Source organism: Sebastes fasciatus, chromosome 16 (genome assembly GCF_043250625.1).
Source record: "Sebastes fasciatus isolate fSebFas1 chromosome 16, fSebFas1.pri, whole genome shotgun sequence".
In the NCBI taxonomy this organism is placed as follows: domain Eukaryota; kingdom Metazoa; phylum Chordata; class Actinopteri; order Perciformes; family Sebastidae; genus Sebastes; species Sebastes fasciatus.
In genome coordinates this window covers 22,014,962-22,040,395 of record NC_133810.1, presented here as the reverse complement: position 1 = coordinate 22,040,395, position 25,434 = coordinate 22,014,962, and the positions used below count along the sequence as shown (strand labels likewise).

Genomic DNA, 25,434 nt, shown 5'->3' with positions numbered 1-25,434 from the left:
CAGACTGAATTAATGGTGAATTCACATTATGTATATTTTTATTATGTAATGTCTACCTCCATCATCATCTCCTCAGTCTTCTTTTATTTTGAGATTATGTGAAGGAAGGGTGTGGAAAAAAATGCAACTATGCTTATGTTTAAAGGATGTAGAAAAAGCAATAAAAAATGTGATCACAAAAAAGTTGCTTGTATGTCTATTAAGTATTAAAAAAAATATTTCAACTTGGATGAAAAAGAAAACAATTTTGCTTTTGAATAAAAGATGAGCAAATAGATATAATATAATATAAATAAATGAATCAATTATTCATGTTTTCCACCCCAATTTCATTCATGGAATAACTCGTCCCAGCGAATGAATCTCCTAGGACCGCCTTCCCGTCAGAAACTACAATCCCACAATGCCTTGCAGCGTTGGCAGCATTTCTTGTCGACGTGGGAAGGGAGGGATTCGGACACAAACAAACGTCCACGGGTTTGATGTTGATGTGGAGCTACGTTAAAGACAACTGTGACATGTCAGGTGGATTATGATAGATAACTCCATGACATTAGAAACATGTGGCTCAAACCGGACGAGATTCTGCTGAAAAACGCGTTCAAACTGTGGGTGACCGAGGAGGATAACGAATACTTCGTACTGCAACGGAGACGAGGGTACGGAGAAGGTGGAGGCGGGCTGACAGGTAACTAACGTCTTAGCGGTTATGTTATCACCTCCTCTCATGTGTGGGACAGCCGCTGCCGCTACGCCAAACCACGTTAAAACTAAGAAGTTATTAACGGGTTAAGTCGCCATACGTTTGCATAGCTAACGTGCTGTGTGCCGTGTATACAGTAGGGCGGTGCTGCTGGATAGCCTACATACACACATATCCTCCTAGCAACAGGTAGAAGCTCTACTGAACAGCTGGTTCCTCGTGTCGTCACAGATGCCTGCAGTAGTGAAGGTCTCTTTGAGAGGACGTGTCAATATATTAGCTTATTTGGTGTGTTACAGTTGACAAGTAGGCTTGGTTACACTGGGAACAAGCCGGTTTGTACACTAACTATCACTGACACTGTTGATCTCACTGCCTGGAGCTTGTGGTTTAGTTTACAGCTGGTACATATGCCAAAACACGTTGAGATCATTGTTGTCAGATTTAGACTCACATCACATTGCCAGCTGACAAAAACAGATAAAAATCCTACATTTTGTAGAATCTAGCTACAGATTTTGACCAGTCCATCTCTGAAGGAATATGTATTACATGTTGTTGTTGTGCCCCAGGGCAGTTCAGTCAGTTTGTGAGGATTTGCACCACTTTCTCCCCCCAAGGCTAGAAATATATTAGAGAAAATCCTCACATTTATAATGTCACTGCAATGTCAGAGACTGCTGCTGCTCCCTGGACAATATGTGTCAGCGACTTGGTGGAAACATTGATGCTTAGTGGAGTTGTCACACTGTAATTTAGATTAGATCATAGCTGTGCTAAAAATGATATGTCATCTTTTTAGCATGGAGAGAAAACCCTGAAAGACTGCAACTAATGATTGTTTTCATTACTGATTGATGTGTTTATTATTACCAACAGTCTAGTACCGAATTTGTTGACAATTATATAAAGCCAAACATGACAGGAAACACTCACATTTGAGAAGCCAAAACAAGTGAATGTTTTTTGCATTTTTCATTGTAACATGACTTAGTTAATTATAATAGTGGTTCTTGATTAATATCATGTTGATCAACTAATTGATTTATAATCATTTTAGCCCTCCTACAGATCTTTTGTAGAACAGCTTTCCCTGTTTTCTTGCTATGGAAATGTGAATAACACACACACACAAACATATATATATATTAGGACTATAAATCGATTAAAATATTTAATCGCGATTAATCGCATGATTGTCCATAGTTAATCATGATTAATCACAAATTAATCACACATTTTTCTATCTGTTCAAATTGTACCTTGAAAAGAGATTTGTCAAGTATTTCATACTCTTATCAACATGGGAGTGGGCAAATATGCTTGCTTTATGCAAATGTATGTATATAATTATGTGTTGTTAATCAATTAACAACACAAAACAATGACACATATTGTCGAGAAACCCTCACAGGTTTAGCAAAAAAATATGCTCAAATCATAACATGGCAAACTGCAGCACAACAAGCAACAACAGCTGTCAGTGTGTCAGTTTGCTGACTTGACTATGACTTGCGCCAAACTGCATGTGATTATCATAAAGTGGGCATGTCTGTAAAGGGGAGACTCGAGGGTACCCATAGAACCCATTTACATTCACATATCTTGAGGTCAGAGGTCAAGGGACCCCTTTGAAAATGGCCATGCCAGTTTTTCCTCACCAAAATTTGGCACAAGTTTGGAGTGTTATTTAGCCTCCTTTACGACTAGTATGACATGGATCCCTTAGGTTTTCTAGTTTCATCATGATGCTCGTATATTCACTCTAGCTTTAAAACTGAGCCTGCTACAACGTCCAAAAGATAGAATGCCGGTCGGATTTTTAAGATGTTAATTAAAAATCGCAAGTGGTGTTAATGTGTTAAAGAAACACTCAGATCAGATACGTTTAAATGATTAGTCTTGGGGAAGGAACAGTCAGTCATGGGTTGCACCACTGCATGTGGATTATGATGAATTTTATTTTATTTCATCGAATAAATTCATATTTATCTGTTTGTATTATTTCCTTATTGTAAGCTAAATAACCCCTGAGGGACAATAGCTGAACTTAAACAATTTTGTACCAGTTTTAGGAAAGACTGGTGCATATCAAAGTAACTAGTTGAACTGTTAGAAACAAAAAGAATAATGTGTGAACTCTTAAAAAATAGCGGCATTCTCCTTTAAATCATGCAACATCACGTGCACCCTCCGATCCTCAATGCTAACTGAACCCCAAGGGAGTTTGTGATGCAGACACAACCTTGTGTAAACCTTACAGGAAGACATTGATAACCATTGTCACCTACCAGTATAAAAGTGGTGCCTGTAATATTACCAATGATTGTAACCTACAGTTTCTAACCCCTGGCCTCAGTGTGACAGCCGTAAGGTAATTAATAGATAATTAGTGTTAATGAATGGTGTTCTAGCTGAAGACAAAAGGACCAATGTCCTGTTTGGCTGGTTTAATGATAGTGGGGGTTAAATACTACCTGATGGTACATGACATGATGCACTTGAAGCCCTCTCCAAGCACAAGAGCCTTTTATGTCTGAAGTGTCTTTTATGTGTTTAAGTCCATGCTCTACAGTGGGATGATGTTCTGCACCGATGAGAACATAAATTATGTGGATTGTGTTTGATCCTTTGAATCCTTTAGCTCCCTAGTAGAACATGTGGAGAGCTGGTCCGTGCTCAGCAGGCAGGCCTGTATATAATGCTGATGCAGTGCATGTGTGTGGTTTCACTGCGACCTTGTTAATTATTCATGGAGGGCATGTCGGGGAGACGTTATGAAGGTAACAGATTTAGCTAATTTTAGTTGTGCGGCTCTGACGTGGACCTGAGGTATCGTTCATTTCTACACTGTCAGTTTAAAGGCACAGTCTGTGATCCGAGTATAAATAAAAGATTGATTGGCAGGTCTTTCGATACACGGCTAACATGAGACCGTAGTTGAATTCGCTTAATTCATATTTTCTGATGCTGTCAAATGGTCGTTAACACCGTTACAACACAGCAGTGATCACTTAACAAACGGTGATTGGTCAATGGTCAAAAAAATGTGAGGTTGTTATTTTCGCTCTGAGTTTGTTGCGTATTGTAACTCTGATGTTTGTTTTTCTGATTTTCAAAGGCGTCACATGGCTAAAGATCATGTGGTGGTTAAAAATATTGATGTACTGTATGTTACAGGCCTCCTTGTGGGAACGCTGGACACTGTGTTGGACTCGACATCCAAAGTTGCTCCCTACCGCATTCTGCACCACACACCGGACTCACAGGTGTATTGGTCCATAGCATGCGGTACGTCGCTGTATTTTCATCTTATTCTGGCAAACATTTCAATAGTGCTGCTGTCAAATGATTAGGTTTAAAAGAATTAATTAAATGTGAATAATTGTATATTAAGTCCAGTGGTGGAAAATAACTAAGTACATTTACTCTAGAACTGTACCTAAGTACAATTTTGAGATAGTTGTACTTTACTTAGTATTTATTTAGTATTTCCATTTTATGCTACATTTTATACTTCTACTCCATTACATCTCAGAGGGACATATTGTACGTTTTACTTCACTACATTTATTTTACCGCTGTAGTCACTTTCATTTTACAAAGAAAACATATGATCAACTTATTAAATATGATGCATTATCATATATTAAAGGCCCCTGAAGTCACCCCAAACATATTTTTATTTTTTTTAATTGTGTAGCACACAATAATAATGCATTATCTTGTGTGCATAAGATAAAAAATATATATGATTTTTTGAAACCTTGAAGTTTTATTTATTTATTTTGCTGGTAATACTCTATTACTTTTACTCAAGTAGAACTTTGAATACAGGACGTTTACTTGTAACAGAGTATTTTTACAGTATGGTATTGTTATTTTTACTTAAGTAAAGGATCTGAGTACTTCTTCCACCACTGATTAAATCACATGTTGAAATTGCATAAAATGTCATGTCACTAAATTATGTCATTTAAGACTATTTTAGCTATAAAGCAAGTCTTTTTTTCTTTTAGACTAAAAAAAAATATATATATATATATATATTTGACAATTGAGTTTTTGTAATCTTTTCTCTCGACTTTGGGTCAGGTGTCACCAAAGAGGAGATCCTTCAGCACTGGGACTGGCTGCAGCAGAACATCATGAGGACACTCTCTGTTTTTGACTCCAGCGAAGACATCACCAGCTTCGTTCAGGGCAAGATTAGAGTAAGAACCTCTGAAAAAAATCCTTTTATTTTTTACTGGGGACGACTGGGAACAGCCCACACAGCTAATATGTCTACATGACAGGTTAATCTCTCAGCAGGGCCTCTTAATTCTTGTAATACTTTGCTCTATAACTTTCAATGACTTATCCCTGTTTATTTAGAGTAATTTTTCTGGCCACTTGGCAAATAAGTAAGTGTGGGTTCATCCCCAACAGCAACATCTTTCAGATTAAATTTAGAGCCGCTTTAAGGAAGATGGTGCATTGACATGTTATCACCCTCGTTGTGCAGTAACCCCTCAATGTTTGATGTTTTAAAGGGTCTTATCGCTGAGGAAGGGAAGACATCCCTGGTGCTGGAGGAAGATCCGGAGAAGTTTCGAGAAGCACTTTTGAGGTTTGAGAAGTGGTTTGAGCTGCCACCGAAGGAAAAGCTGGTCACATATTACTCATGCAGCTACTGGAGAGGCAAAGTACCATGCCAGGGCTGGCTCTACCTCAGCACAAACTTCCTGTGCTTCTATTCGTACCTGCTGGGATCCGAGGGTAAGCTGATTTCTGTGCCATTTATTAACATGAGCTGCCATTTGTCTTGCCAGTTTTTGATGGGTGATAACAAAGACTGTGGCAGCTACTAATGGCAGTTGGCTTTTATGGTCTGAAATGAACACTCTGAGTATTTTTTCATTAGAAAACCGCTCCAGGTAATTACAGGTTCCATAATTGTGAAAAAACATAGCAGGCCTCATAGTGGAGGCAGACTTGAAAAGCAATGTGGATAATGGATAACACTTATTTTAATTACACTGAGTGATATTTTAAGAATTTTCACCATGATGCTATGAACATTTAATTTTTTTGCTAGCAGCAATTCTTTATAATGGTACTATGAAGTATGTTGTTACTGCAGTTCATTTCATATATTGTAATTATTGAGAAAATTTACTTTTTTTTCTTACTTACTACTAGTTACTTAATTGCACAATAATAATTTACTCTTTCATTCAAGATCATTTTACTTGCTGCTGATGATTTTAAAGGGAAACTATGGCCATTTTCAAAATTCATACATATTATTCCTATGGTCTAAGATAGTCCAAAAATATTAGTAAATATGACCAACTCTCTCCCAAATCCACTTGAAAAAACTTGTGATGTCCTAGGGTATAAAGTCTGGAGCTGCTCAATAGGCAATGAATGGGAGGGTGATTTTGTGGACAAACTGAATGTTTGTTTTCTTTTTTTTATACCCAAATTAGCTTTATTCTACTGTAGTGTTGTCAGTTATGAAACAGAAAATGTCCCCATGTACTCAGAACATTCACTTGGATGCTCTCAGTGTCATCTATAACATCTATACTCATTCATTGTCTATGGAGCAGCTCCACACTTTATATCCGATGACATCACAAGTTTGAGTTTTAGCACTCTAGTTTTTGGTGTTCATGTTTACTAATATTTTTTTTTGGACTGTCTTAGACCATAGGAATAACATGTATGAATTTTGAAAATGGGCGTAGTTCCCCTTTAAATTTCCTTTATTGTGATGACTCGACAGTGAAACTGATCATCTCCTGGGATGAGATCTGGAGGCTGGAGAAAACCTCTAACGTCATCCTGACTGAGAGCATCCACGTCTTGGCTAACGGGGAGGACCACTACTTCTCCATGCTGATGCACCTCAATGAAACATTTGTCATCATGGAGCAGCTGGCCGACTACTCCATCAAGCGCCTTTTCGATAAAGAGGCCTTCCAGAGAGAGCCGGCGCTCTCCGACCCTCTGCAAATTACCAAGAGGTAACTGTCTGCCTGTCTGCTGCACTGCAGAGATTTACATGATCCTGTTAGCGCCGGCTGCCAACTTGAAGAGCAGAGTAAACATAAAGTCCGACTTGAGTCAAAAAGCATTTGTGTTTGTGTTAACCTGCCTGGAGTGGCAGGTAGGTCATGCACCCGTAGGCACTGAAATAACCTAATACTGCAGTGCGTAAAAGATTGATATGGAAGGTGACAGTCAGGAGCACGAAAACAAGGTTTTTGTGAGACTGTGTGAGACAGTCTGTAAGCCGGCTAAAAGGATGTTCTTTGAAAACTTAAACGTGACGTTCTACTCATTACAGTATTTTCTGCTTTACTTCCCCCCAAAGAGGCCTAGAAGCTCATGCAAAGAGCGAGCAGTTCCGGTCATTTTTCAGGCTTCCCAAAGAGGAAAACCTGTTAGAGGTGCATGAGTGCTTCCTGTGGGTGCCCTTCAGCCATTTTAACACACTTGGCAAGATCTGTCTGTCCGAGAACTACCTGTGTTTCGCCAGCCAAGATGGAAGCCAATGTCATATCATCATTCCAATGCGAGAGGTAAAGTGAAACTGGATCCTCAAATAGCACCCTGCATACTGATGAACAGCAGAAAAAATTACCGTGTGGTCTGCCAACATCGCCTTCTTCTAGGTTGTTAATGTCGAGAAGCCAGACTCCAGCAGCAGGGCTTTAACGGTGTGTGTGCGCGGCAAGAGGGCGCTGCGTTTCTCCGAGATACGGGACTACCAGCGGCTTGCCACCACGATCCGCAGCAGGTGTGGGATTAGCCCCAGCCCTCAGCACTCTGCGTCAACAGAGGTAACGTGTTTTATTCGTGCCGTTGTACACTTGACTTACAGTTATGAGTGCTTTCTGACATTGAAAACTGACATGTATTTATGACTTAAGGCCATACGAGGCGAGTGCCAGTCGCTCATCAACCACTTCGAGGACAACCCAGAGGACGTAACACTGATGGTGGGACAGAAAGACAGCAGCAAGGCTGTGAGCACTGAAGCTCTCATGACTGTTTTCCACCCCCAGGATGTTGAAAACCTTGAACCTAAAATGGTAAATATCAGAGTTTTGTTCACTTGTTTTCAGTGAAAAGCACATTCTCTTACAGAAATCTGACTGGATTGCCTTTATGCAATTGTAATGCACCAGAACCTTCTCATGCTCTGCAGGATGGGGGGTGTCTGGGTGGGTGTCTGACCAATTCAAGGGTGGACATAAATAAAAATTAAGCATGCATCTGTTGAGAAATACAACCAGTTTCAACAGTGTTGCAGAGCATGTACAATAACTCTGTGGTGCGTGCTACTAGGGGTGGGGTAAAAATATCGATACAGCATAGTATCACGATATTTTGCGTGGCAATATTGGATCTAAGTATCTTAAGTATCATGATAATATCGTATCGTGGGGCCTCTGGTGATTCCCACCCGTATGTTCTACGTGTGTGTTTTACAGCTTAAAGAAAAGATGAAGGAACAGTCTTGGAACATCCATTTTGCTGAATATGGACGCGGCACGAGTATGTTCTTCACCAGGAAGACGCGAGACTTGATTGTTCGCGGTGTTCCTGAGGCCTTGAGGGGAGAGCTGTGGATGCATTTTTCAGGTATTTACATAGCAGACATGTTATGTGCAGTAAGTGATATACAGTGTCTGTGTTTTGCCAACGAAGCCTTGCATGGTTGAAAGTGCTAAATACACAAGTGCTCACTCAACATAAATAATTAAGTAAAACATGGTTGGTGTGGGATCTCTGCAGCTGCTGCATGTGTTTTTGGACTGACTGTGGTTCTGCCTCTGCAGGAGCTGTTAATGACATGGCCACTCACCCCGGCTACTACACGGACCTGGTCGAACAGTCTCTGGGCACGAGCACTTTGGCTACAGATGAGATCGAGAGAGACTTGCACCGCTCTCTGCCAGAGCACCCTGCCTTTCAGAGCGACACGGGAATCTCAGCTCTACGCAGAGTCCTCACTGCTTATGCATTCAGGAACCCGAAAATTGGCTACTGCCAGGTACTTTGATTTCTTGTTTTCAACGGGGCTGAAAAAACCTTGATCGACTCTGATAACAAACACTCAGAAGCTCTTAAGCTTTGTTCACACTAAGAACGACACCGCGACAGTTTACAAGTCAATGGAAGCCGGTGACATGAAGCTGCAAACTGATGCCCGACACTTGTTGCTGTGTGACGGGCGGGAAGCACTGCAAATAAAGTTGAGCTTGTTTCGACTTTTTTTAGCGCTCCAATGACGCGGTGTAGCATCAACTAATGATATGTTTTTGTTTCACCCTGTTCCGTTCCATCTAAAATTGCCGTTGGCCAGTTCTCAGTGCTATTTAATGACATAACTACGGCAAAGAGAGCTTGAACGAGCGCTTGTAGTGTGAACATAGCATTTGAGGCTTTGAGTAAAATGCAGGACCAGTCATTAGCCAATTACTGTATGTAACCAGAAGTTTATCACTGAAAAATATAAGATGAATATGAAAAACATGGGCTGTATCCAAAATCACTCACTACTCACTATATAGTGAGTTTACCATTTTGTAGTACTGTCCGAATGTATTGTGAGTGTTATTATACCCTATATAGTGGACTTAAAGTATCCCACAATGCATTGTGAGAAATAGTGGACAAACGATGGTCACTAAACAGGCACTATATACCATCATGCTTTGCGCTGAAGGAAAAAATGTCAGACTGATGACAGTTGCGGTGCGAAAATAATATATTTAATGTGAGCAGAGTAGCACATCACAACACAGACGGCAACAAAGTACTTTGCATTAATTAATTTGAGGAAAAAAAAGTTTATTGCCACAACGGCAGACGGCAGCGCATCTCCGTTGTACTCCTTCTGTTCTTACCTTTCACTGTAAATCCCTACATATATACGCTGTATCACTGCTCAGTGCTCACCAGGGAGAACTTAAATTCACTCAGAGCATTTCACTAAGAGGCACCTCAACAAAATAGCTTACAATTAGGGCTGCATGATTTTGAAAAAAATTGCTAATTGTGATTATTTTGACTGATATTGCAATTTGTGATATGATTTTTGATATTAGAGGGTATGATCATTTGTACATCATTATTGTAATTTTCATTGAAAAACGTGATTTTTGCGGGGATCTGTACCAAACAAAGATGTTTTCTTAAGTCTGTTGAATATGATGTGTAGGCAGAACATCTCTGCAGCACCACAATATTAAATTTGAAATGGTATTTTGACACACATTTCACCTTTAACAAATATTGCAATTTCCTCCTCATACTGCGATTTTAAAATTGCAGTAGGCCATATTGCGATTTTGATAACATTTCGATTAATTGTGCAGTCCTACTTACAATATGTATTTATCACAAAAATATATGTCGGTAATTATTATTGATGGTCTACCAGCTGACTATCTATCACATTTTAATTGTGCAACAGCAAAGACCTGATGAACGGCACAAAGAAAATTACCTGAGTAGTTTCCGAAAGTGTTTTTTCATTTTACAGATGAGCTCACTATACAGTCCTCTACATAGAACTCCCTGGATAGCAAGTAGGAAGTAGTGAATAAGTGAATGATTTCGGACACAGCCATACAAAAATAGTGTCCAGCCAATTTGCTCTCATGATCATTCTTTAGCTCTTCATTTGTAGTGGTAATTTATGTGAGATTATCCTTTGTTTTTACTGTTTTAACAGTGAAAGGTGAGGTGACGGTTATGGTACAGACTTCCAACAAAAACATATAATCCTTACGGTTTTAAACCCCTGTGTCCTTTACTGTGATTGTTAATTTCATGAGGAGGGCAGCAACTCTGAAAAGCAGAGGTGATTTTTATAAAAAGGCTAAGTACAGTAAGCCATAAGTGATGAAAACCATTGAAAACCTTTTCAAAAAAGCACTGATGCTCTGAAATACATACCATTTTGACACACACACCTTTATCTTTATATCCAGTTAACCTTATTCTTACAACTGAAGTAGTTTTAAAATCCCTTTTTTCCTGTTCAGGCCATGAATATCCTCACCTCAGTGCTCCTGCTCTACGCGAAAGAAGAGGAGGCTTTCTGGCTCCTAGTGGCCGTCTGCGAGAGGATGTTGCCGGATTACTTTAACCGCCGAATTATTGGTGAGAGGGGAAGCGATGATTCTCACACCGTTTCTGCTGGTGATAAAATTTTAATGATCTCAGGAGTGAAGTCACACTCTGAAATGTTGCCTATCTTTCTTTCAGGCGCTCTGGTCGACCAGGCGGTGTTTGAGGATCTGATCCGAGAACACCTCCCCCAGCTGGTGGAGCACATGACGGACCTGAGTTTCTTCTCGTCCGTGTCCTTGTCCTGGTTCCTCACTCTCTTCATCAGTGTCCTGCCCATAGAGAGCGCCGTGAACGTGGTGGACTGCTTCTTCTACGACGGCATAAAAGCCATTCTGCAGCTCGGCCTGGCGGTGCTGGACTACAACCTGGAGGCTCTGATCAGCTGCCATGACGATGCAGAGGCCGTCACCATCCTCAACAAGTCTGTGTGAACACAAAACAAAGCAGGACTGATGTATTTTAGACGTTATCACCGTGTAAATCTCTCTTACTCTGATGGTGTTATTTCAGATTTTTTGACAGCGTGACAAACAAAGACAGCCCCTTGCCTTCAACAGTGCAGCAAGCTTCAGTAAGCAATAACGACAAATCATCCCACTTCAAGGTGGATATCAGTGAACTGATCAGAGAGGCATACGAGGTACTACATTTTTTCCGTGTCAGTTTTATTTAGTGATGTCTGTGTTGTGGTTGATTTAACTAATTGTGCCTTGTTTTAGAAATATGGAAATATTCGCTCAGAGGATGTCGAGAGTTCACGGAAAAGAAACAAACTGCATGTGATTCAGACACTGGAGGATACAACCAAACAAAATGTGGTAAGTGGCCATTGAGATTACAGTAGTTAGTGTACTTTGCATTGTTACTGTTAAAGTTGTTCCAATACCAGTATAAGAAATGCACCTGATACTGCCCAAAATTCAGTATCAGGTATCGGGGAGTACGCCAGTCTATGCACCGATCGGATACCATAATTTATTAACCCAGAAAATAATCAACATGTTTAACCGAAAATCAATTCTTCTTCGCGGCTACAAAACAGTTACCTTCACTGTGCTTTCGCCCTGGATGTATCATGGCTGCCACTGGCAACTACTGCTTTAGAGCAGCGAAGAAGAAGTGATTGCAGGTGGTCACATGACGATAGCAAACAACAACAGTGCAGTGCCAGTGGAGAGTGTAACGGTAGTCAGAGCGAGGAAAATGTCAATTCCATTTGACAATATTTCACAGTGGAACATCCAACAAGTAAAACGGCGATATGTCCAGTGTGTAAGGCTTCCGTTCCGAGGGGTGGCAGTACCCTAGTAAGGTGTGTGAGTATTACACCCTGCAGGACAAATTAGCACACAGGCTGTCTACTGAGGAGACCGCTAAGAGGATACGGATATTTATGTTCTTTTTAACTGACAAACTGAATAATAAAAGAAAGGTCTTTTGCATTCATTGTCTGTATGTATTTGTCCATGCTTTACAAAGGGTTTAACCTGAGCCAGGCCAGGCTCAGGTTAAGCCTGGCCATACAACAAAGATAGTAATCATATCTTATCCATACATGGTCAGTAGTAAACAGCTGTTAAATAATATTAATAATAATAACTTTATTTTTTTTACCGCGCTGGTATTGGATCGGTGCTCGGTATCGGCAGATACCGCAAGTTCAGGTATCGGGAAGGCAAAAATAGTATTGGAACATCTCTAGTTACTGTGGTATTAAGGATGAATTAAATTGTATTTTCAGATTCGGGTGGTGACCCAAGAAGTCCGATTCAGTGCCTCACATCTTGACGGGCTTTATAACTTGTTCAAAGTGAGTCAAAGTGTCATCATACAATGTCAACAGACATAATTAAAAAAAATGGAGAAATGGGCGAGTTATATATTTTTTTGGTTTCTATTTTCAGAGGCAGCATTTCCTCTGCTGCTACTGGACAATGAAGAGTCCGGCTCTGCTGCATCACGACCCCAGCCTGGCCTACTTGGAGCAGTACCAGTTGGGCTTCCAACAGTTCAGCGTGCTCTTCTCCCTGCTGGAGCCCTGGGCTTTCTGCAGCCCCAAGAGCACCCTCTCCCTCTGGGTCTTCCGCCTGATAGACGAGAACCAGGATGGCCTCGTCAACTTTAAAGAGTTCTGCAGCACCCTTGGTGAGTTTACTCGCTCTCTGCTCTCTACTAACGCAACCTCAGTATCCCTACTGCTATAATTTCTAACTGCTTCTCCCGCAGACACTTTGTACAGCGGATCGTTCACAAATAAGCTGAAATTCCTCTTCAAGCTGCACCTGCCGCCAGGTGAGTGATGAACAATTGTAGCAGCAATTTTAAATGACAAGTCATGTGACAACTCTAACCCCTAACCCACTGTGTTGTCTCTCTGTCTTTTGTAAACTACGAAATGCATTACAGTGAACCTTGAGCTCCAACCTCTGACCCATTTTCTCTCACAACATATCTACAGTGCTGATATACACCAGCAGGTTCAAAGATCAAGCGCAGCCAATGTTTTCAGACTGGATCCTTATCGTTCTCTAGATTCTACCTAACATGACAGCAGCAGACAGAAGCAGCCTAGAGTGAAACACAAGGTCAGATAGACATCAGTCTTTGCTCTACAGGGCTTGAAAATGTAGGAGTCGTCTAATAACGCAGCGTTTGTTGAGTGAGCACATTGCCCGGGGGTAGAAACTGTCCGTGAATGTGTGTCTGCATGATGTGGCACCGCGGGCTCGAAGGCAGGGGTAAGAATAGTCTGTGTTGGGTGAAAGAACTTTGCCATGGCAACGATGGGTGTGAGGAGCTGTGAGGGCATTTTGCAGTGGACTAGTTTCTCCACAAAGAGGATCTGTGATGAGGATGAAGTGCTCAAATTACAACTGACAGCTTAGCAGCAGCAGAAGAGCACTGAGTCACCGTTTGCAATGTGCCAGGCCAGTGAACGTCAAGCAGCAAAGCTTGTTTTATGTCTCGTGGAGAGTGTGTATTGCTTCAGCACCAAGGACAGGTCCCCGGTACTGAACCCTCACAGACTCCAAACGTTGTCTGATAAATGGGACAGCACATATGTGATATTGTTTTTACCTGGACAGTGATGTTTCTATGCACAGTAAAGTGTGAGGTTGATATTTCAGTATGGACTATAAGGAAGTTGTTGTTTGCTTCTTGTGTAGAAGTAATAGAGTTCTGTCGGACCAAATCAACATATTTGATGTCACCATGGCTGCCATCATATGACAAACACACACATTCAGTGTTTTTTTGTTTTTTTATGATGCAAAATTACACTGTCATCACCGTTTTTGGCGTCACAACGCTATGCATTGTGGGTTTTCCCCCTCGAGCAAAGTTGTCAGAGTTACGGACTTATGCAAAGGGTGCAGAGAGTGTGCAGAGAGAGCTGAAAAAAAATAAATCACAGTGATCACAAACGCTTGCTGATTTCACAGCGGGACAGCCCTGGGCCCTGGAACTGGGCCAAACGCTCCATTGATCAAGGAAATGGAATCATGTGCTATTTAGAGCTGAGAGGCTGTACGTTTTTCAGTCCAGACTCAAAGAACAGCAGCTGTGTTCACTCATCAGCTTCAGTCAGAGAGCAGGGAGTACACAGTGACACCATCTGTGTCGTGATTGGTTGTAGGGAACACAAAATGTCTTGTTGTTCCTTTAACTCAGTGGTTCCCAACCTATTTTCCTTGAAGCCCCCTCTACTTGTATCTAAGTACATCATCATACAAAAAAATTACAAATCCTTGAACAAAATCCTCAATTTGAATAAATTGATTCAGTGTATTAAATGAATTAGTCTTTTTTATTAAATCAACTTTCTTTAATAAATATAACTGAATGAAGTGATGACGTCTTGACGGAATCGCCAAGTGAATGCAGATACATTATATGAAATTTTTTTGGTAATGCTTTAATTAATTTGACTATAATGGCATTAGAGCCAAAATATATTTTTGTTATTGTGGTTAAATAAATGTAATTTATGGTGTTGTTAGATTGGTGCTAGACCGCCCCGTTACTACAGGTGCAGGCCTCCCTTTGTGTGCGTCAAGCAGGAGAGAAAATTGCTTTTTGACCGCAGTGAAAATGTTCTTTTTGAAAGGCTAAACGCCAACAAACTACTACGAACAGAATATTTCATTAGACTTTGCTACTAAGTAGCAAAAAATATATATTTTTAATTAGTTTTATACAGACTTTTGTATAAATCCATCAAGTGTTATTATAATTTTAGTTATACATGAGCAAACCCCTGTGATCTTTGGCGCCACTACCTTAACTTATAGCTACAGATAGGAGTGCTAACAATGTTAACATCAGGATTGCACTTACTATTAACAGTTGTACATCTGTGGAGCATGAACATGATTACACATGGCAAATAGTCTATTAAATTATGCTTTATCTTGTGTGCAAGTTGAAATTTAGTTTAAATGTTTTCACAGAAAATCATTATTTATCTTTGTGCAAAGGTGATCATTTGAAGCATCGTTGACATGGGGGGGAAAGGCCAGAATTTGAAGATAATAATAATTTGGAGATAATCAATATGTTTCATGTTCATCTGCCCATTCGATTTTAAATAGTATTTTAGATTTTAGATGGAAATTAGTGCTCAAGTCTGGCAAGTGAGGAAAGGTCACCACAATCATTAAGGTTCATTCAGTTTGGATACCATCACAGACACACAGAGCGACTAACAAGGCAATCTTCCGGCTGTGCCACTTGTGCAGCACGAAGCTGTCTGCCAAATATAATGACACCGCTGGCTCGTGAGGGTAATTGTGTAACCCAGCAATGCAAACTGACACACAGGCATGAACACACTCAGTCATTGGTGGGGGTTGGAGCACAGAAGTATAGCACATCTCATTCAACATCAACAAAGATTCAATCTATTTTTAGGATTGTTAGATGGGGTTGCATTACACTGTATCTAATAAACTGATGACTCAGCGTATACAGATATCTATGTTGTTTTCTTTAATCAAATTCTTTAAAGAGGACCTATTATGCTGTTTTGCGTTTTCCCTTTCCTTTAGTGTGTTATATAGTTTTTTGTGCATGTAAAAGTTACAAAGCCCAAAGTCCACGCCAAAGGGAGTTACTCTCCCCCACAGAAACACTGCTCCTGAACTGCTTGAAACGCCTTGCGTGAAGTCCTGCCTTTTCTTCCGTAACGTGGTGATGTCACCAAGTAATACATTTGCATAATACCTGCCTAGCGGGTAATCTGGGGGAGGGTGTGACAAGAGGTGCCGCAGCATAGCCGTTATGAGAAAAATATTTTTTATATTATAATATATAATATTTTTCTTTCTTTCTTTAAAGCATTTAAACATGTTCTAGTAGAAACCCAAAATACAAGTATGAACCTGAAAATAAGCATAATAGGTCCTCTATAACAAATCTACATTGCTCCTCTGTCACCTCTATGTCTTCATCTTTCCTCACTTACAATCGGTATCTTCTAGCTTTCACAGGTAGTCCTTTGCACTTAAAGGAACAAAGAATCCAGCACTTTATTCCAGTGACTGAAGACTCCTCTCACTTGAGTAGACTCACTGGTTAGCCTCTTTACTATCTTTTCCTTTTAAAACTCAAATTTCTCCTTTTACCCTTTCCTCCTAAATTCTGTCATAATTCTGTCCTGATGTTTGCCTGATTTCCTTGAATGCATTGATTTATTCTTGAAGCATTTCTCTGTGCAGTTTGTTCACACGCTGCTTCTGTATTTTAGCATTTGATCTGCCAGAAGATGGTGTGATAAGGAAAAGCCCTGAAAGAGGTAGTATTTCACCCAAATTGATCACAAACACTCCATGGCTATAACAAAAAAAAACTGTAATTGTCTTAGTTTTGTGTGATGGTTTACAGTTTGTGTGTGAAATTGACAGGTAAAGGAAAAGTGGACCTGCAGGCCTACCTGAAACAATGGCAAAATGAAATACTTAAGAAAGAGGAAACCATTAAGGACCTGCCTCGAATTAACCAGGTAATTTAATCCATGTTGTTTTTATTGACTGAAGGGGCCATTTTCTTCCGGAAGTGACAAAAAATAAAATTTAAAGCTGAAGTAAATATGATGAAAAGTTATTTTTATAAAATGGTCACTATATCCTGACAGTAGTACATGAAACAGATAATCTGTGAAAAAATCATGTTCCTCTGCCTCCCTCTAGTGCTCGTAATGGCATTTGCAAGAGTTCACAGCTGCCGAACCTTAACAACCAATCAGAGCCAAGCAGTCTCTCGAGCAGCTGTCAATCACTGCTCGTGAAGCTTGTGAACACCGAACAAACTGGCAGCGCAGAACAAAAATGAATCAAGACTCTGTTACTGTAATGCCTATCCTCGCCTTTTCAGAACCATATTTTAGTGTACTGTTAAACTGTAAAATAAGAAACCCGGCCGCCATGTTGAAAACAGTCTAGCCACAACCAAGCACCGCCCACCGGCCAGAGCAAACTTTATAATTTTACAGCTAAACAGTACACTACAAGATGTATCTTACATTTGAGGAGAGAAATAGGCATTACAGTAACAGAACATGTATTCATATTTGATCAGCACTGCCTAGTTTGACCGTTTGATCGAAGTTCACAAGTTTCGCAAGCAGTGATTGACAGCTGATGTAGGGACTCCTCGGCTCTGATTGGTTGGTTTCCTTCAGGCGTGGTAAAATCTTGCAAATGCCATTAGGAGCAATAGGAGGACACAGAGGAACATGATTTTTTTCACAGATTATCTGTCTCATGCACTACTGTCAGGATATAGTGACCGTTTTATAAAAATAAGTTTTCATTTTATTTGCTCAAAGTTACCGGCTGCAGCTTTAACTTCACACTTTCACAATAAAACCACCTAAGTGCACAACACTTGCTTATTTTATTATTTTCTATCTCAGACTCAGTTCATCCAGTTCTCCAAGACGCTGTACAACATCTTTCATGGCGCTCCAGAGGAGGAGTCTCTGTACCGAGCCGTGGCCCATGTGACCAGCCTCCTCCTGAGGATGGAGGAGGTGGGACGGAGGCTGCAGGAGCAGGAGCTGAGGAGCCCCCCCGAGTCCACAAAGCCTGCCGACACCACTGCTTCTGCTGAGGAGGAGCAGCCTTCAACGGAAGAAGCTCCTACCACCCCTGAGAGCTCCGAAACTTCCAGCTCCCACAACAGCCAGGACGCAGGGCCCGACCTCACGGAGATGGAGTGGTCCTTTTCTTTTGAGCAGGTCCTGGCTTCTCTGCTCAACGAGCCGACCGTAGTCAGCTTCTTCGACAGGCCCGTGGACGTTCAAACTAAACTGGGACAAGCTAGGGTTGCCCAGTTGAAGTTAAAGGCCAATAAGTGAAAGGATGCATAAGTGAATTGATACTGTGAGTCTGATTCAAACCCACAAGTCACCATGAATTTGCTTTCTCCACTTGGATAGGGGCAGCGGGTTTTGGCAAGGCAGACAGCGAGATTACTGCTCAAATGGTATCGTAAATAAAGAGGAGACATCAGATTTTAAAATCTGGGGTGCAACATGTGTTCAGGCAGATGATGATCAGCAATGATGGCTAATGAAATAAGTAAGGCACAAAAAACACTGTTACAGGCCACTGACCAACACCTTTAGTGCATTTTCATGTCAGGCCTCCCTGCATACCGTAGGCTGTCCTTCCTCAAATCTGATTATGCATTTTCAACCTCTGTGATGAGGTTCATACTCTCATGTAGCCTCAGATTCTTTGGATTTTATGGAAGTTTAGTTGAACATATTTCTTTCCCCTATATGCCATGGAGCACACACAGTATAGTTTTGTATTGTGTAAGGGACATTCAGTACTAATGTCCCCTGTATTTAGAAACATGACAGAAGAGTTTGTCCTTCCCTCTGTCATCAACAAATGACTTAAACAAGATGACTGAGAGTCCACAGGAAGATGCTCCCTCTGGATATCTTGATATTCTCTTTCAGATTGCTAACTGTAAATCCTAACGTGTCCCGTGACTTCAGTGTCTCCTGTTCTTAGGCAACATCAGTGTTATTCTGTAAATGTCAACTTATTGTGAGAAACAACAGCTTTCCAGTTGAAGAGGCCCAGAATAAACAGTAGTACAGTGAGTAAGGACAAGCAGCAGAGTCGTCCCTGGAAGCCATAAATAGATTTCAGAGATTACCTGAATGACGATGTCAGATGCATTTTTATTGAGCGCATGAAAGATTCAATTATGGTATTATAGATTTTGCAATAATACATGAGCCGTACTGCCACACTCATCCGTCTCGTTCCTCCAACAGCAGCACTGCAACCGATTCGACTTATCAAGCCATTAAATAGGCGCTCTCAGTCGCTATAAGCAACATAAATGTGGGTCATTAGGAGCCTACTACACACACCACGTTGCAAAAGTTAAAGTGAAACTTAAAAGCAACACGTTCTAACTTTGTAAAACCGAATGAAATGTCATGTTTTGAACACAAATAAAAAGGCGTCTTTAGGTGTAGGCAACAAAACTACAAGTTCATTAGGTTTAGGCAACTAAACTACAAGTTCTTTAGGTTAAGGCAACAAAACTACAACTTCTTTAGGTTTAGGCAACAAAACTACAACTTCTTTAGGTTTAAGCAACAAAACTACAACGTCTTTAGGTTTAGGCAAACAAATCAATTAAGTTTTAGGAGAAAAAAAACGTGTTTTGGGTAAAAAAAACTACGAACACAAAGACAACTACACGTTGTTCATTTTACACGGGATGCGAACACTGGTCTCCTGGGTGAAAACCCTGTGTTTTCATCTCCAACCTCCACCCCATATGGAGTTTCACACTGTCTATACTACAGCACCTGACTTCTGCTTCTGCTCCTGTTATAATTATTACGGTTGCTAGAGGTCGCTGTCGTGTTTTTTTTTTTTATACCTTCTTTCGGTGATCTACCATCTGAATAGATGATCAAACCAACTAGTGGGTGTAATAGGCCCGTTTTGTCCCACATCTATGGGGCTTATAGCGACTGATAACACCTATTTAATAGCCTGAAAATGGTCTAATCGGCTGAGCACACACAATGACAATATTATAGCATGACTTCGACTATGTCATACTGGAAAGTCTGTAAAGGTAAAATTGTTTGTATTCCACAGTGCTGCTGCAGGAAAACGTTCTGCCTCGGCTTCTGAAAATGTGCGTGATCTACAGAGTGCGATTGGTTGATGTATCGTTTGCTTACGTCTGTCTTACTGTATATGTAGGATGTTATGCTCAACTATAAGTGCAGCATTTTGTACATAAGGATCAGTTCAATAGTCGTTTAATTATTGTAAGATATGAGCTACTAGTGGACTGTTGTGGACGCAACGTAAACCTTTTGAAGGACATTTTGTTTCATCAAATCTCAGGGTGCAATTTGTGTAAAATAAAAAGGGAGAAAAGGGATATTTTTTTCGACCTGGGATATAGAAAGTATACGACTGAGTTATACATAGCTTACAAATGTCTGTAAGATTACAAATATAAGAGCATGTGTGTAGCATAGTTACAGGATTCGCCACATTATGCTAGCTGTCAATGAACAGCAATTATTACTGCTCGCTACAGAAAGCCAGATCTAACTTACAGTATTTCTGTTTAATTTTTATCTGTGCAATTTCTGCTTCTGCTTTGTTTTTTGCTTCTATCTCAGTGAATCATTTGCACAGTTGTTTGAGATTCACACGTTTGTAGATATGCCTGTATCTCGGCTAGATCCCGCAAGGTCATGACCGCTTCAGCTGCAGCTTGTCGTCTCCAGGGGCCAAATTCACACATTTATAGAGCTTTATCTCTGCTTGTCTTTTAGAAGCTCTTTAAGCGCAAGTGCAATTCTCCATGTGCTTTATTTTTTATTATTTTCCCATTTGCTAAGAACGTTTTGTGGTTATTGTTTCACTTAAGATTTTAGAACCAATCTGAAAAGTATTTCATTGTGTAATTATTGGGTTAATTGATATAGATTGTTGAAGTGAGCTGTCTTTGAAAATAACTCATGAACTGAAAAGACAAATCTGTCACTGTTTACATGACTAATGTAAAAAAAATATTTATCAAAATACACCCCATTCATCTCTTGATATCATTACTTAAATCTAAAACTACATCAATGACTTCAGTTCAGTAAAAGGAGAGCGCAGCAACCTTCAACCTTTCAAAACAGCAACTCTATTTCCATTATTTAAAAAAAAAAAATTCACCTACGACCATGGTCTGACTACTTCAGTACGACTGTTCCCCGGCAGTTTCATGCTGTATTTGTAACTTCTCTGAACTTCAACAAGTTATTATATAACTCTAATTACAAGCTCTTATCAAAGACTGCGTTGTGCTCTTTCTGCGAGTGTTCTGAGCTTTTGTTGCTTAGTCGATTTCTAATAATATGCGATAAAATCTTAAAAAGTAGAAATCATACAAAAGTTTCATTTCATTTGGTGGTCTTTATGAAATAAATGAATAGTGGTTAAGACAAAACAAACCTTGTGATGCTCAGTAATTTCCTAACTGTGTTTCTTTAGGCATAGCTTCTGGAAAGTGGCACTTATGATGAATTATTTTTTTAGCCTGAAATAGTTTGCGGTTTCCGCTCGGTGGGGACTTAAATGAAAGGCGGTGACTTTGTAGAAACAGCGGATGGAAAAACGGACAGTTTTGAAATCTTCATCCCCCTGGCAAGCTGTCAGATTTGCCATTAAGCATCAGAGTGTATACAGTAGGCATGGATAACACTCCAGCTCCTGCATTAGTATATGATTAATCAATACTGTATACTGTACGTGCAAGTGTAGTCTGCAGCTTTTTATAGTCTGTAGCTTTTGCTTGAACGCTTGTTTTGCAAAATATGTGAAGCACAGATATTTCTGTTTACCTGCTTGATTAAGCTTTCTTTTTGTATCTCCATTCAAAGGTATCAGAATAAAGAGTGATGATTCTATGAATAATGAGGTTTGGGTCTTTCTGAGTGTCACCTGAAGCACCTGAGATCTACACACACACCAACCATCAATTGAAATGTGACTCATAACATGTTAATTGCTACTTGTTTATTCATGTCTTAAGGGTCATAACAAGCTTCTGCCTTTGGGTTATCCTTCAGTAAGTACTGTAAGTTTATATTTCTCTATATGCATGTAATATAGGGATATTAACATAGGATTTTATTGTGTTTTATGTATAAATAAATATAGTCATGGGTGGATAATCCTATGACCGTTGGCAAGTCTTAATTAACCCACATGCTTTCAAATCCAGAAATGATCTGGGATTGATCCATTTTTGTAATTAAGTAAAAATATATCACCTGAGATCAGAGTTCATGAGTGATTGACAGCTGCTTAGAGACGGCAGACTCCAGCTTGGCTCTGATTGGTTGTTTTCCTCCGGTGTGTGAAATCTTGCAATTAAGAGCACGGGATGACACAGAGGTACCTGTACATGATTTTTTTTCAGATTACCTGTCTCATGCACTACTGTCAGGATCTAGTGCCCATTTTATAAAAATACTTTTTAAATCATATTTGCTTGATTAATGACATAAGTAACTTCAGAGATTTGCCATGCTTTCAACACACATTTTGTTGCTGCTGGGAATCCATTTGTTATGGCGTACCCAGGATCTGCTCTTAATAGTAAGCCATACCTCTAAGTTCACCCCATAGGCCTTCACTACCTCTGCTGTTAGGGAGGCACTACAAGCTATCGACTTTAGGAAAGCAACTTGGAAGGATAAACTAGATCCTCTGTGCCCCTTTTATTGCTGAACAAATCACACATCTCTTTAATCTCTCCATTTCTACTGGAGCTATCCCTCAGGTCTGGAAAACTACACATCTAATCCCAACGCACAATGGTGGTGATAAAAACAATCTTAATAACTATCGCCCAATTTCCAAACTGTCTGGTCTTGCTAAATTCTTAGAATCAATAGTTGAAAGTCAGTTCAAATCATTCCTCTCAAGAACTTCTGTGTTAAATACAAAACAATCTGTTTTCAGACCCAAACATAATACTGCCACTGCTATTACTTTGGTTATAAATGATATTGTATCTGCTGTTGACTAGGGGAAATATTGTGCTGCCCTCTCTGTCGATCTAACAAAAGCATTTGACACTGTTGATCATGCCATGCTCCTGCAGAGGTTATATGTGAAATTGGTTTGGATTATAAATCCTGGAAATGGTTTCAGGACTACCTGTTTCATAGACAACAATGTGTGATTCTGGGAAATTATCGTTCTGTCAAAGGGGGTTCCACCGGGGTCTTTATTCGGTCCTGTCTTGTTCACAATTTATATTAACAATATTATGTCCTTAACAAATTGTAACGGCCATCTTTATGCAGATGACACAATTCTGTGTTGCTTTGCAGCCCAGTCACAGCAATTTGTGAAATAGTCAGATAATTTAATGTATTGATTCAATTCAATTGATACAAGGAAGCTATGACTCAATATACTGTATGCTTATTAGGGCTGTGTATTGGCAAGAATCTGGCCATACGACACGTATCATGATACAGGGGTTACGATTCACTATATTGCGATGTTGCAAACATGGCGATATATTGTGATTTTTTAAAATCTAATTTTAGGAAATATATAAAGAACACACCACCATATGAATAAAATCTGAGTTAAAAAGTTTACTTTTTTATGCAATCAGAACAGTGGGATCTGTATTTCTATTTATCACAGTCCCTGTAACATCCAAATATCATAGCATTATACTCTGAGAGGGCACATCCTCTGAGAGGGAACATGCAAGTCATATTGCAAATGAAATAAAGTATTGACTGATTTAATCTTTGCATGTAAACTATTAATTGAAAATCAGTACAGTGTTTCTGTGAATTGATACAGTATCAAAAAACATAATATCGCGATACTCAATATTTTCTTACACCCCGAATGCTTATTAGCCTATATCTGTCATCGTTTTTGTGAGAGAGGCTCCAAACAGGAGCCACAGGTCACCCACAGGTCTGGAAGTTCTTTGCCCCCTCACAACAGCTGACTACGCCACCACCAACGAACAATAAATATCTACAGACAGTCCCTGGCATGTTTCCTGTCCAGGTCTGGGCCCACAAAAGCTTTAAAGGGTCCCGCCTCATATGGTGCCCCAGCCTACAGTAAGAATGGCAAATCCTGGCATTAGGTTATAATGGTTATGTTATAATGCATTTTGAAGACGACAGCTTCAGTAAATAAAACCTTAAAAGCTTTTTAAAAACACTACTGCGCTTGGTGACAAAAGTCCAATAATCTACACTGATAATCATTGTCCACTTCCTGGCTTTTCACACCACGTGTATGTGGGAGTAGGATGAAAATGCATTAAAAAATGTACATTCCATATGCAAATGATGTGTTGAGCATGTAGACGATGCAAAATGAAATATGGTGCTACCATATACTAGAGGACTTATTTTTTATATCTTGGGGAAAGAGAAGCACAATTGTTGTTTGTTATCCTCTCTCTCCATTAGTGTGTCATATTTGGACCTGAAAAGCAGGCGTTATGATGGACAGTCTTATTGCTTACTGGCGACACAGCAGCTACAAAATTAGCCTCTTTATGGCGTGACAAAAATACGGGACCATACAGTACATATACAGTAGGCCCATAATGAATCCTCATTAACAGTGAAATGTCCCCCCGTTAACTCGTCCTAAATAGTGCACTCTGTCTGTCTGATTTACGAGTATGACAGTGTGACTCGGTGACGGATGGTCTCTGCGTAACACTCATACTATTCTGGCTCAGAGATTTGGTTGCATATGGTTGCAACCCAGAGTTCACAACCTTCACCCCCGTCACCTGTTCAGTTTTCAGCCTTGTCTTGTCAAGAGAGTTGCTCTGGAAGTTTCAGAGTTCTTGTCTTGGTTCATAACATTGATTAAAGTCAATGGAGACCTTTAAAGGGATAGTTGGGATCTTTTGTGGGGTTGTATGAGGTACTTATTTATAGAATAAGTCGGTGTATTAAGACCTTTACACACCAGGGGTTGACGAAGAAACAACACCAAAATGTGAAATACTCACCTGCGATTATTTTATGTATAGGGCTTTTATTGTGAAAGGTATGAACAGAATGAGTGTATTGGTCTGAGCTGCCTTTGTTGTTTCATAAACTCAACACAATTACTCAACCCGTTCCACACAACATGATTGGTTGATGCTATTATTCATGGTGCGAAAACTCGTTCTGAAAAAAAAAACTCTTGACAAAAACAACAGTTTCGAAAAACTATATTGATGTGCAAATTAATCGCACAAAAAAAACTAAAATTAATCAATATCAGTTTAAGTGTACCCTATATTTAGAATATAATAAATAAATAATAATATACCACCCTGTCATCAGACAGCCCTCTCAGAAAGAAAACTGAAGCCGTTCTCTTTGCTCTCCTCAAAGCCACCAGACTCCATTGACAAAAACAGTAATTTTATCTTGCAGAACACGCAAGTTGCTGGTCTATCTCTGCCTCGATCGAACAAAAACAAACTAACCAATCGAGGCAGCGGTAGACCAGCAACTTCCATGTTCTGCAAGATAGAACTACTGTTTT

General features: G+C 39.9%; 1 protein-coding gene across 3 annotated transcripts; it reads left to right on the top strand.

Annotated features, from left to right (window-relative positions):
• The first annotated feature begins 423 nt into the window (after positions 1-423).
• Positions 424-21,807, top strand: tbc1d8b (TBC1 domain family member 8B). 3 transcript variants are annotated; one of them, XM_074612245.1, is made up of 22 exons: positions 425-688; positions 3,884-3,994; positions 4,799-4,917; positions 5,239-5,464; positions 6,477-6,717; positions 7,068-7,275; positions 7,369-7,536; positions 7,627-7,788; positions 8,191-8,341; positions 8,539-8,753; positions 10,753-10,870; positions 10,976-11,261; positions 11,351-11,480; positions 11,560-11,658; positions 12,582-12,650; positions 12,745-12,985; positions 13,067-13,132; positions 16,321-16,413; positions 16,587-16,634; positions 16,744-16,841; positions 17,754-19,394; positions 19,455-21,807. In XM_074612245.1, the coding sequence occupies exons 1-21, from the start codon at positions 562-564 to the stop codon at positions 18,195-18,197; spliced, it is 3,420 nt and encodes a 1,139-aa protein (XP_074468346.1). In that variant the 5' UTR covers positions 425-561; the 3' UTR covers positions 18,198-19,394; positions 19,455-21,807. The 3 variants fall into 3 exon arrangements, with proteins under 3 accessions (XP_074468348.1, XP_074468346.1, XP_074468347.1); XM_074612246.1 differs by lacking the exon at positions 16,321-16,413 and having other exon boundaries at positions 426-688; XM_074612247.1 differs by lacking the exons at positions 12,582-12,650; positions 12,745-12,985; positions 13,067-13,132; ... (3 more) ...; positions 17,754-19,394; positions 19,455-21,807 and adding an exon at positions 11,883-12,086 and having other exon boundaries at positions 424-688.
• The last annotated feature ends 3,627 nt before the right edge of the window (positions 21,808-25,434 follow it).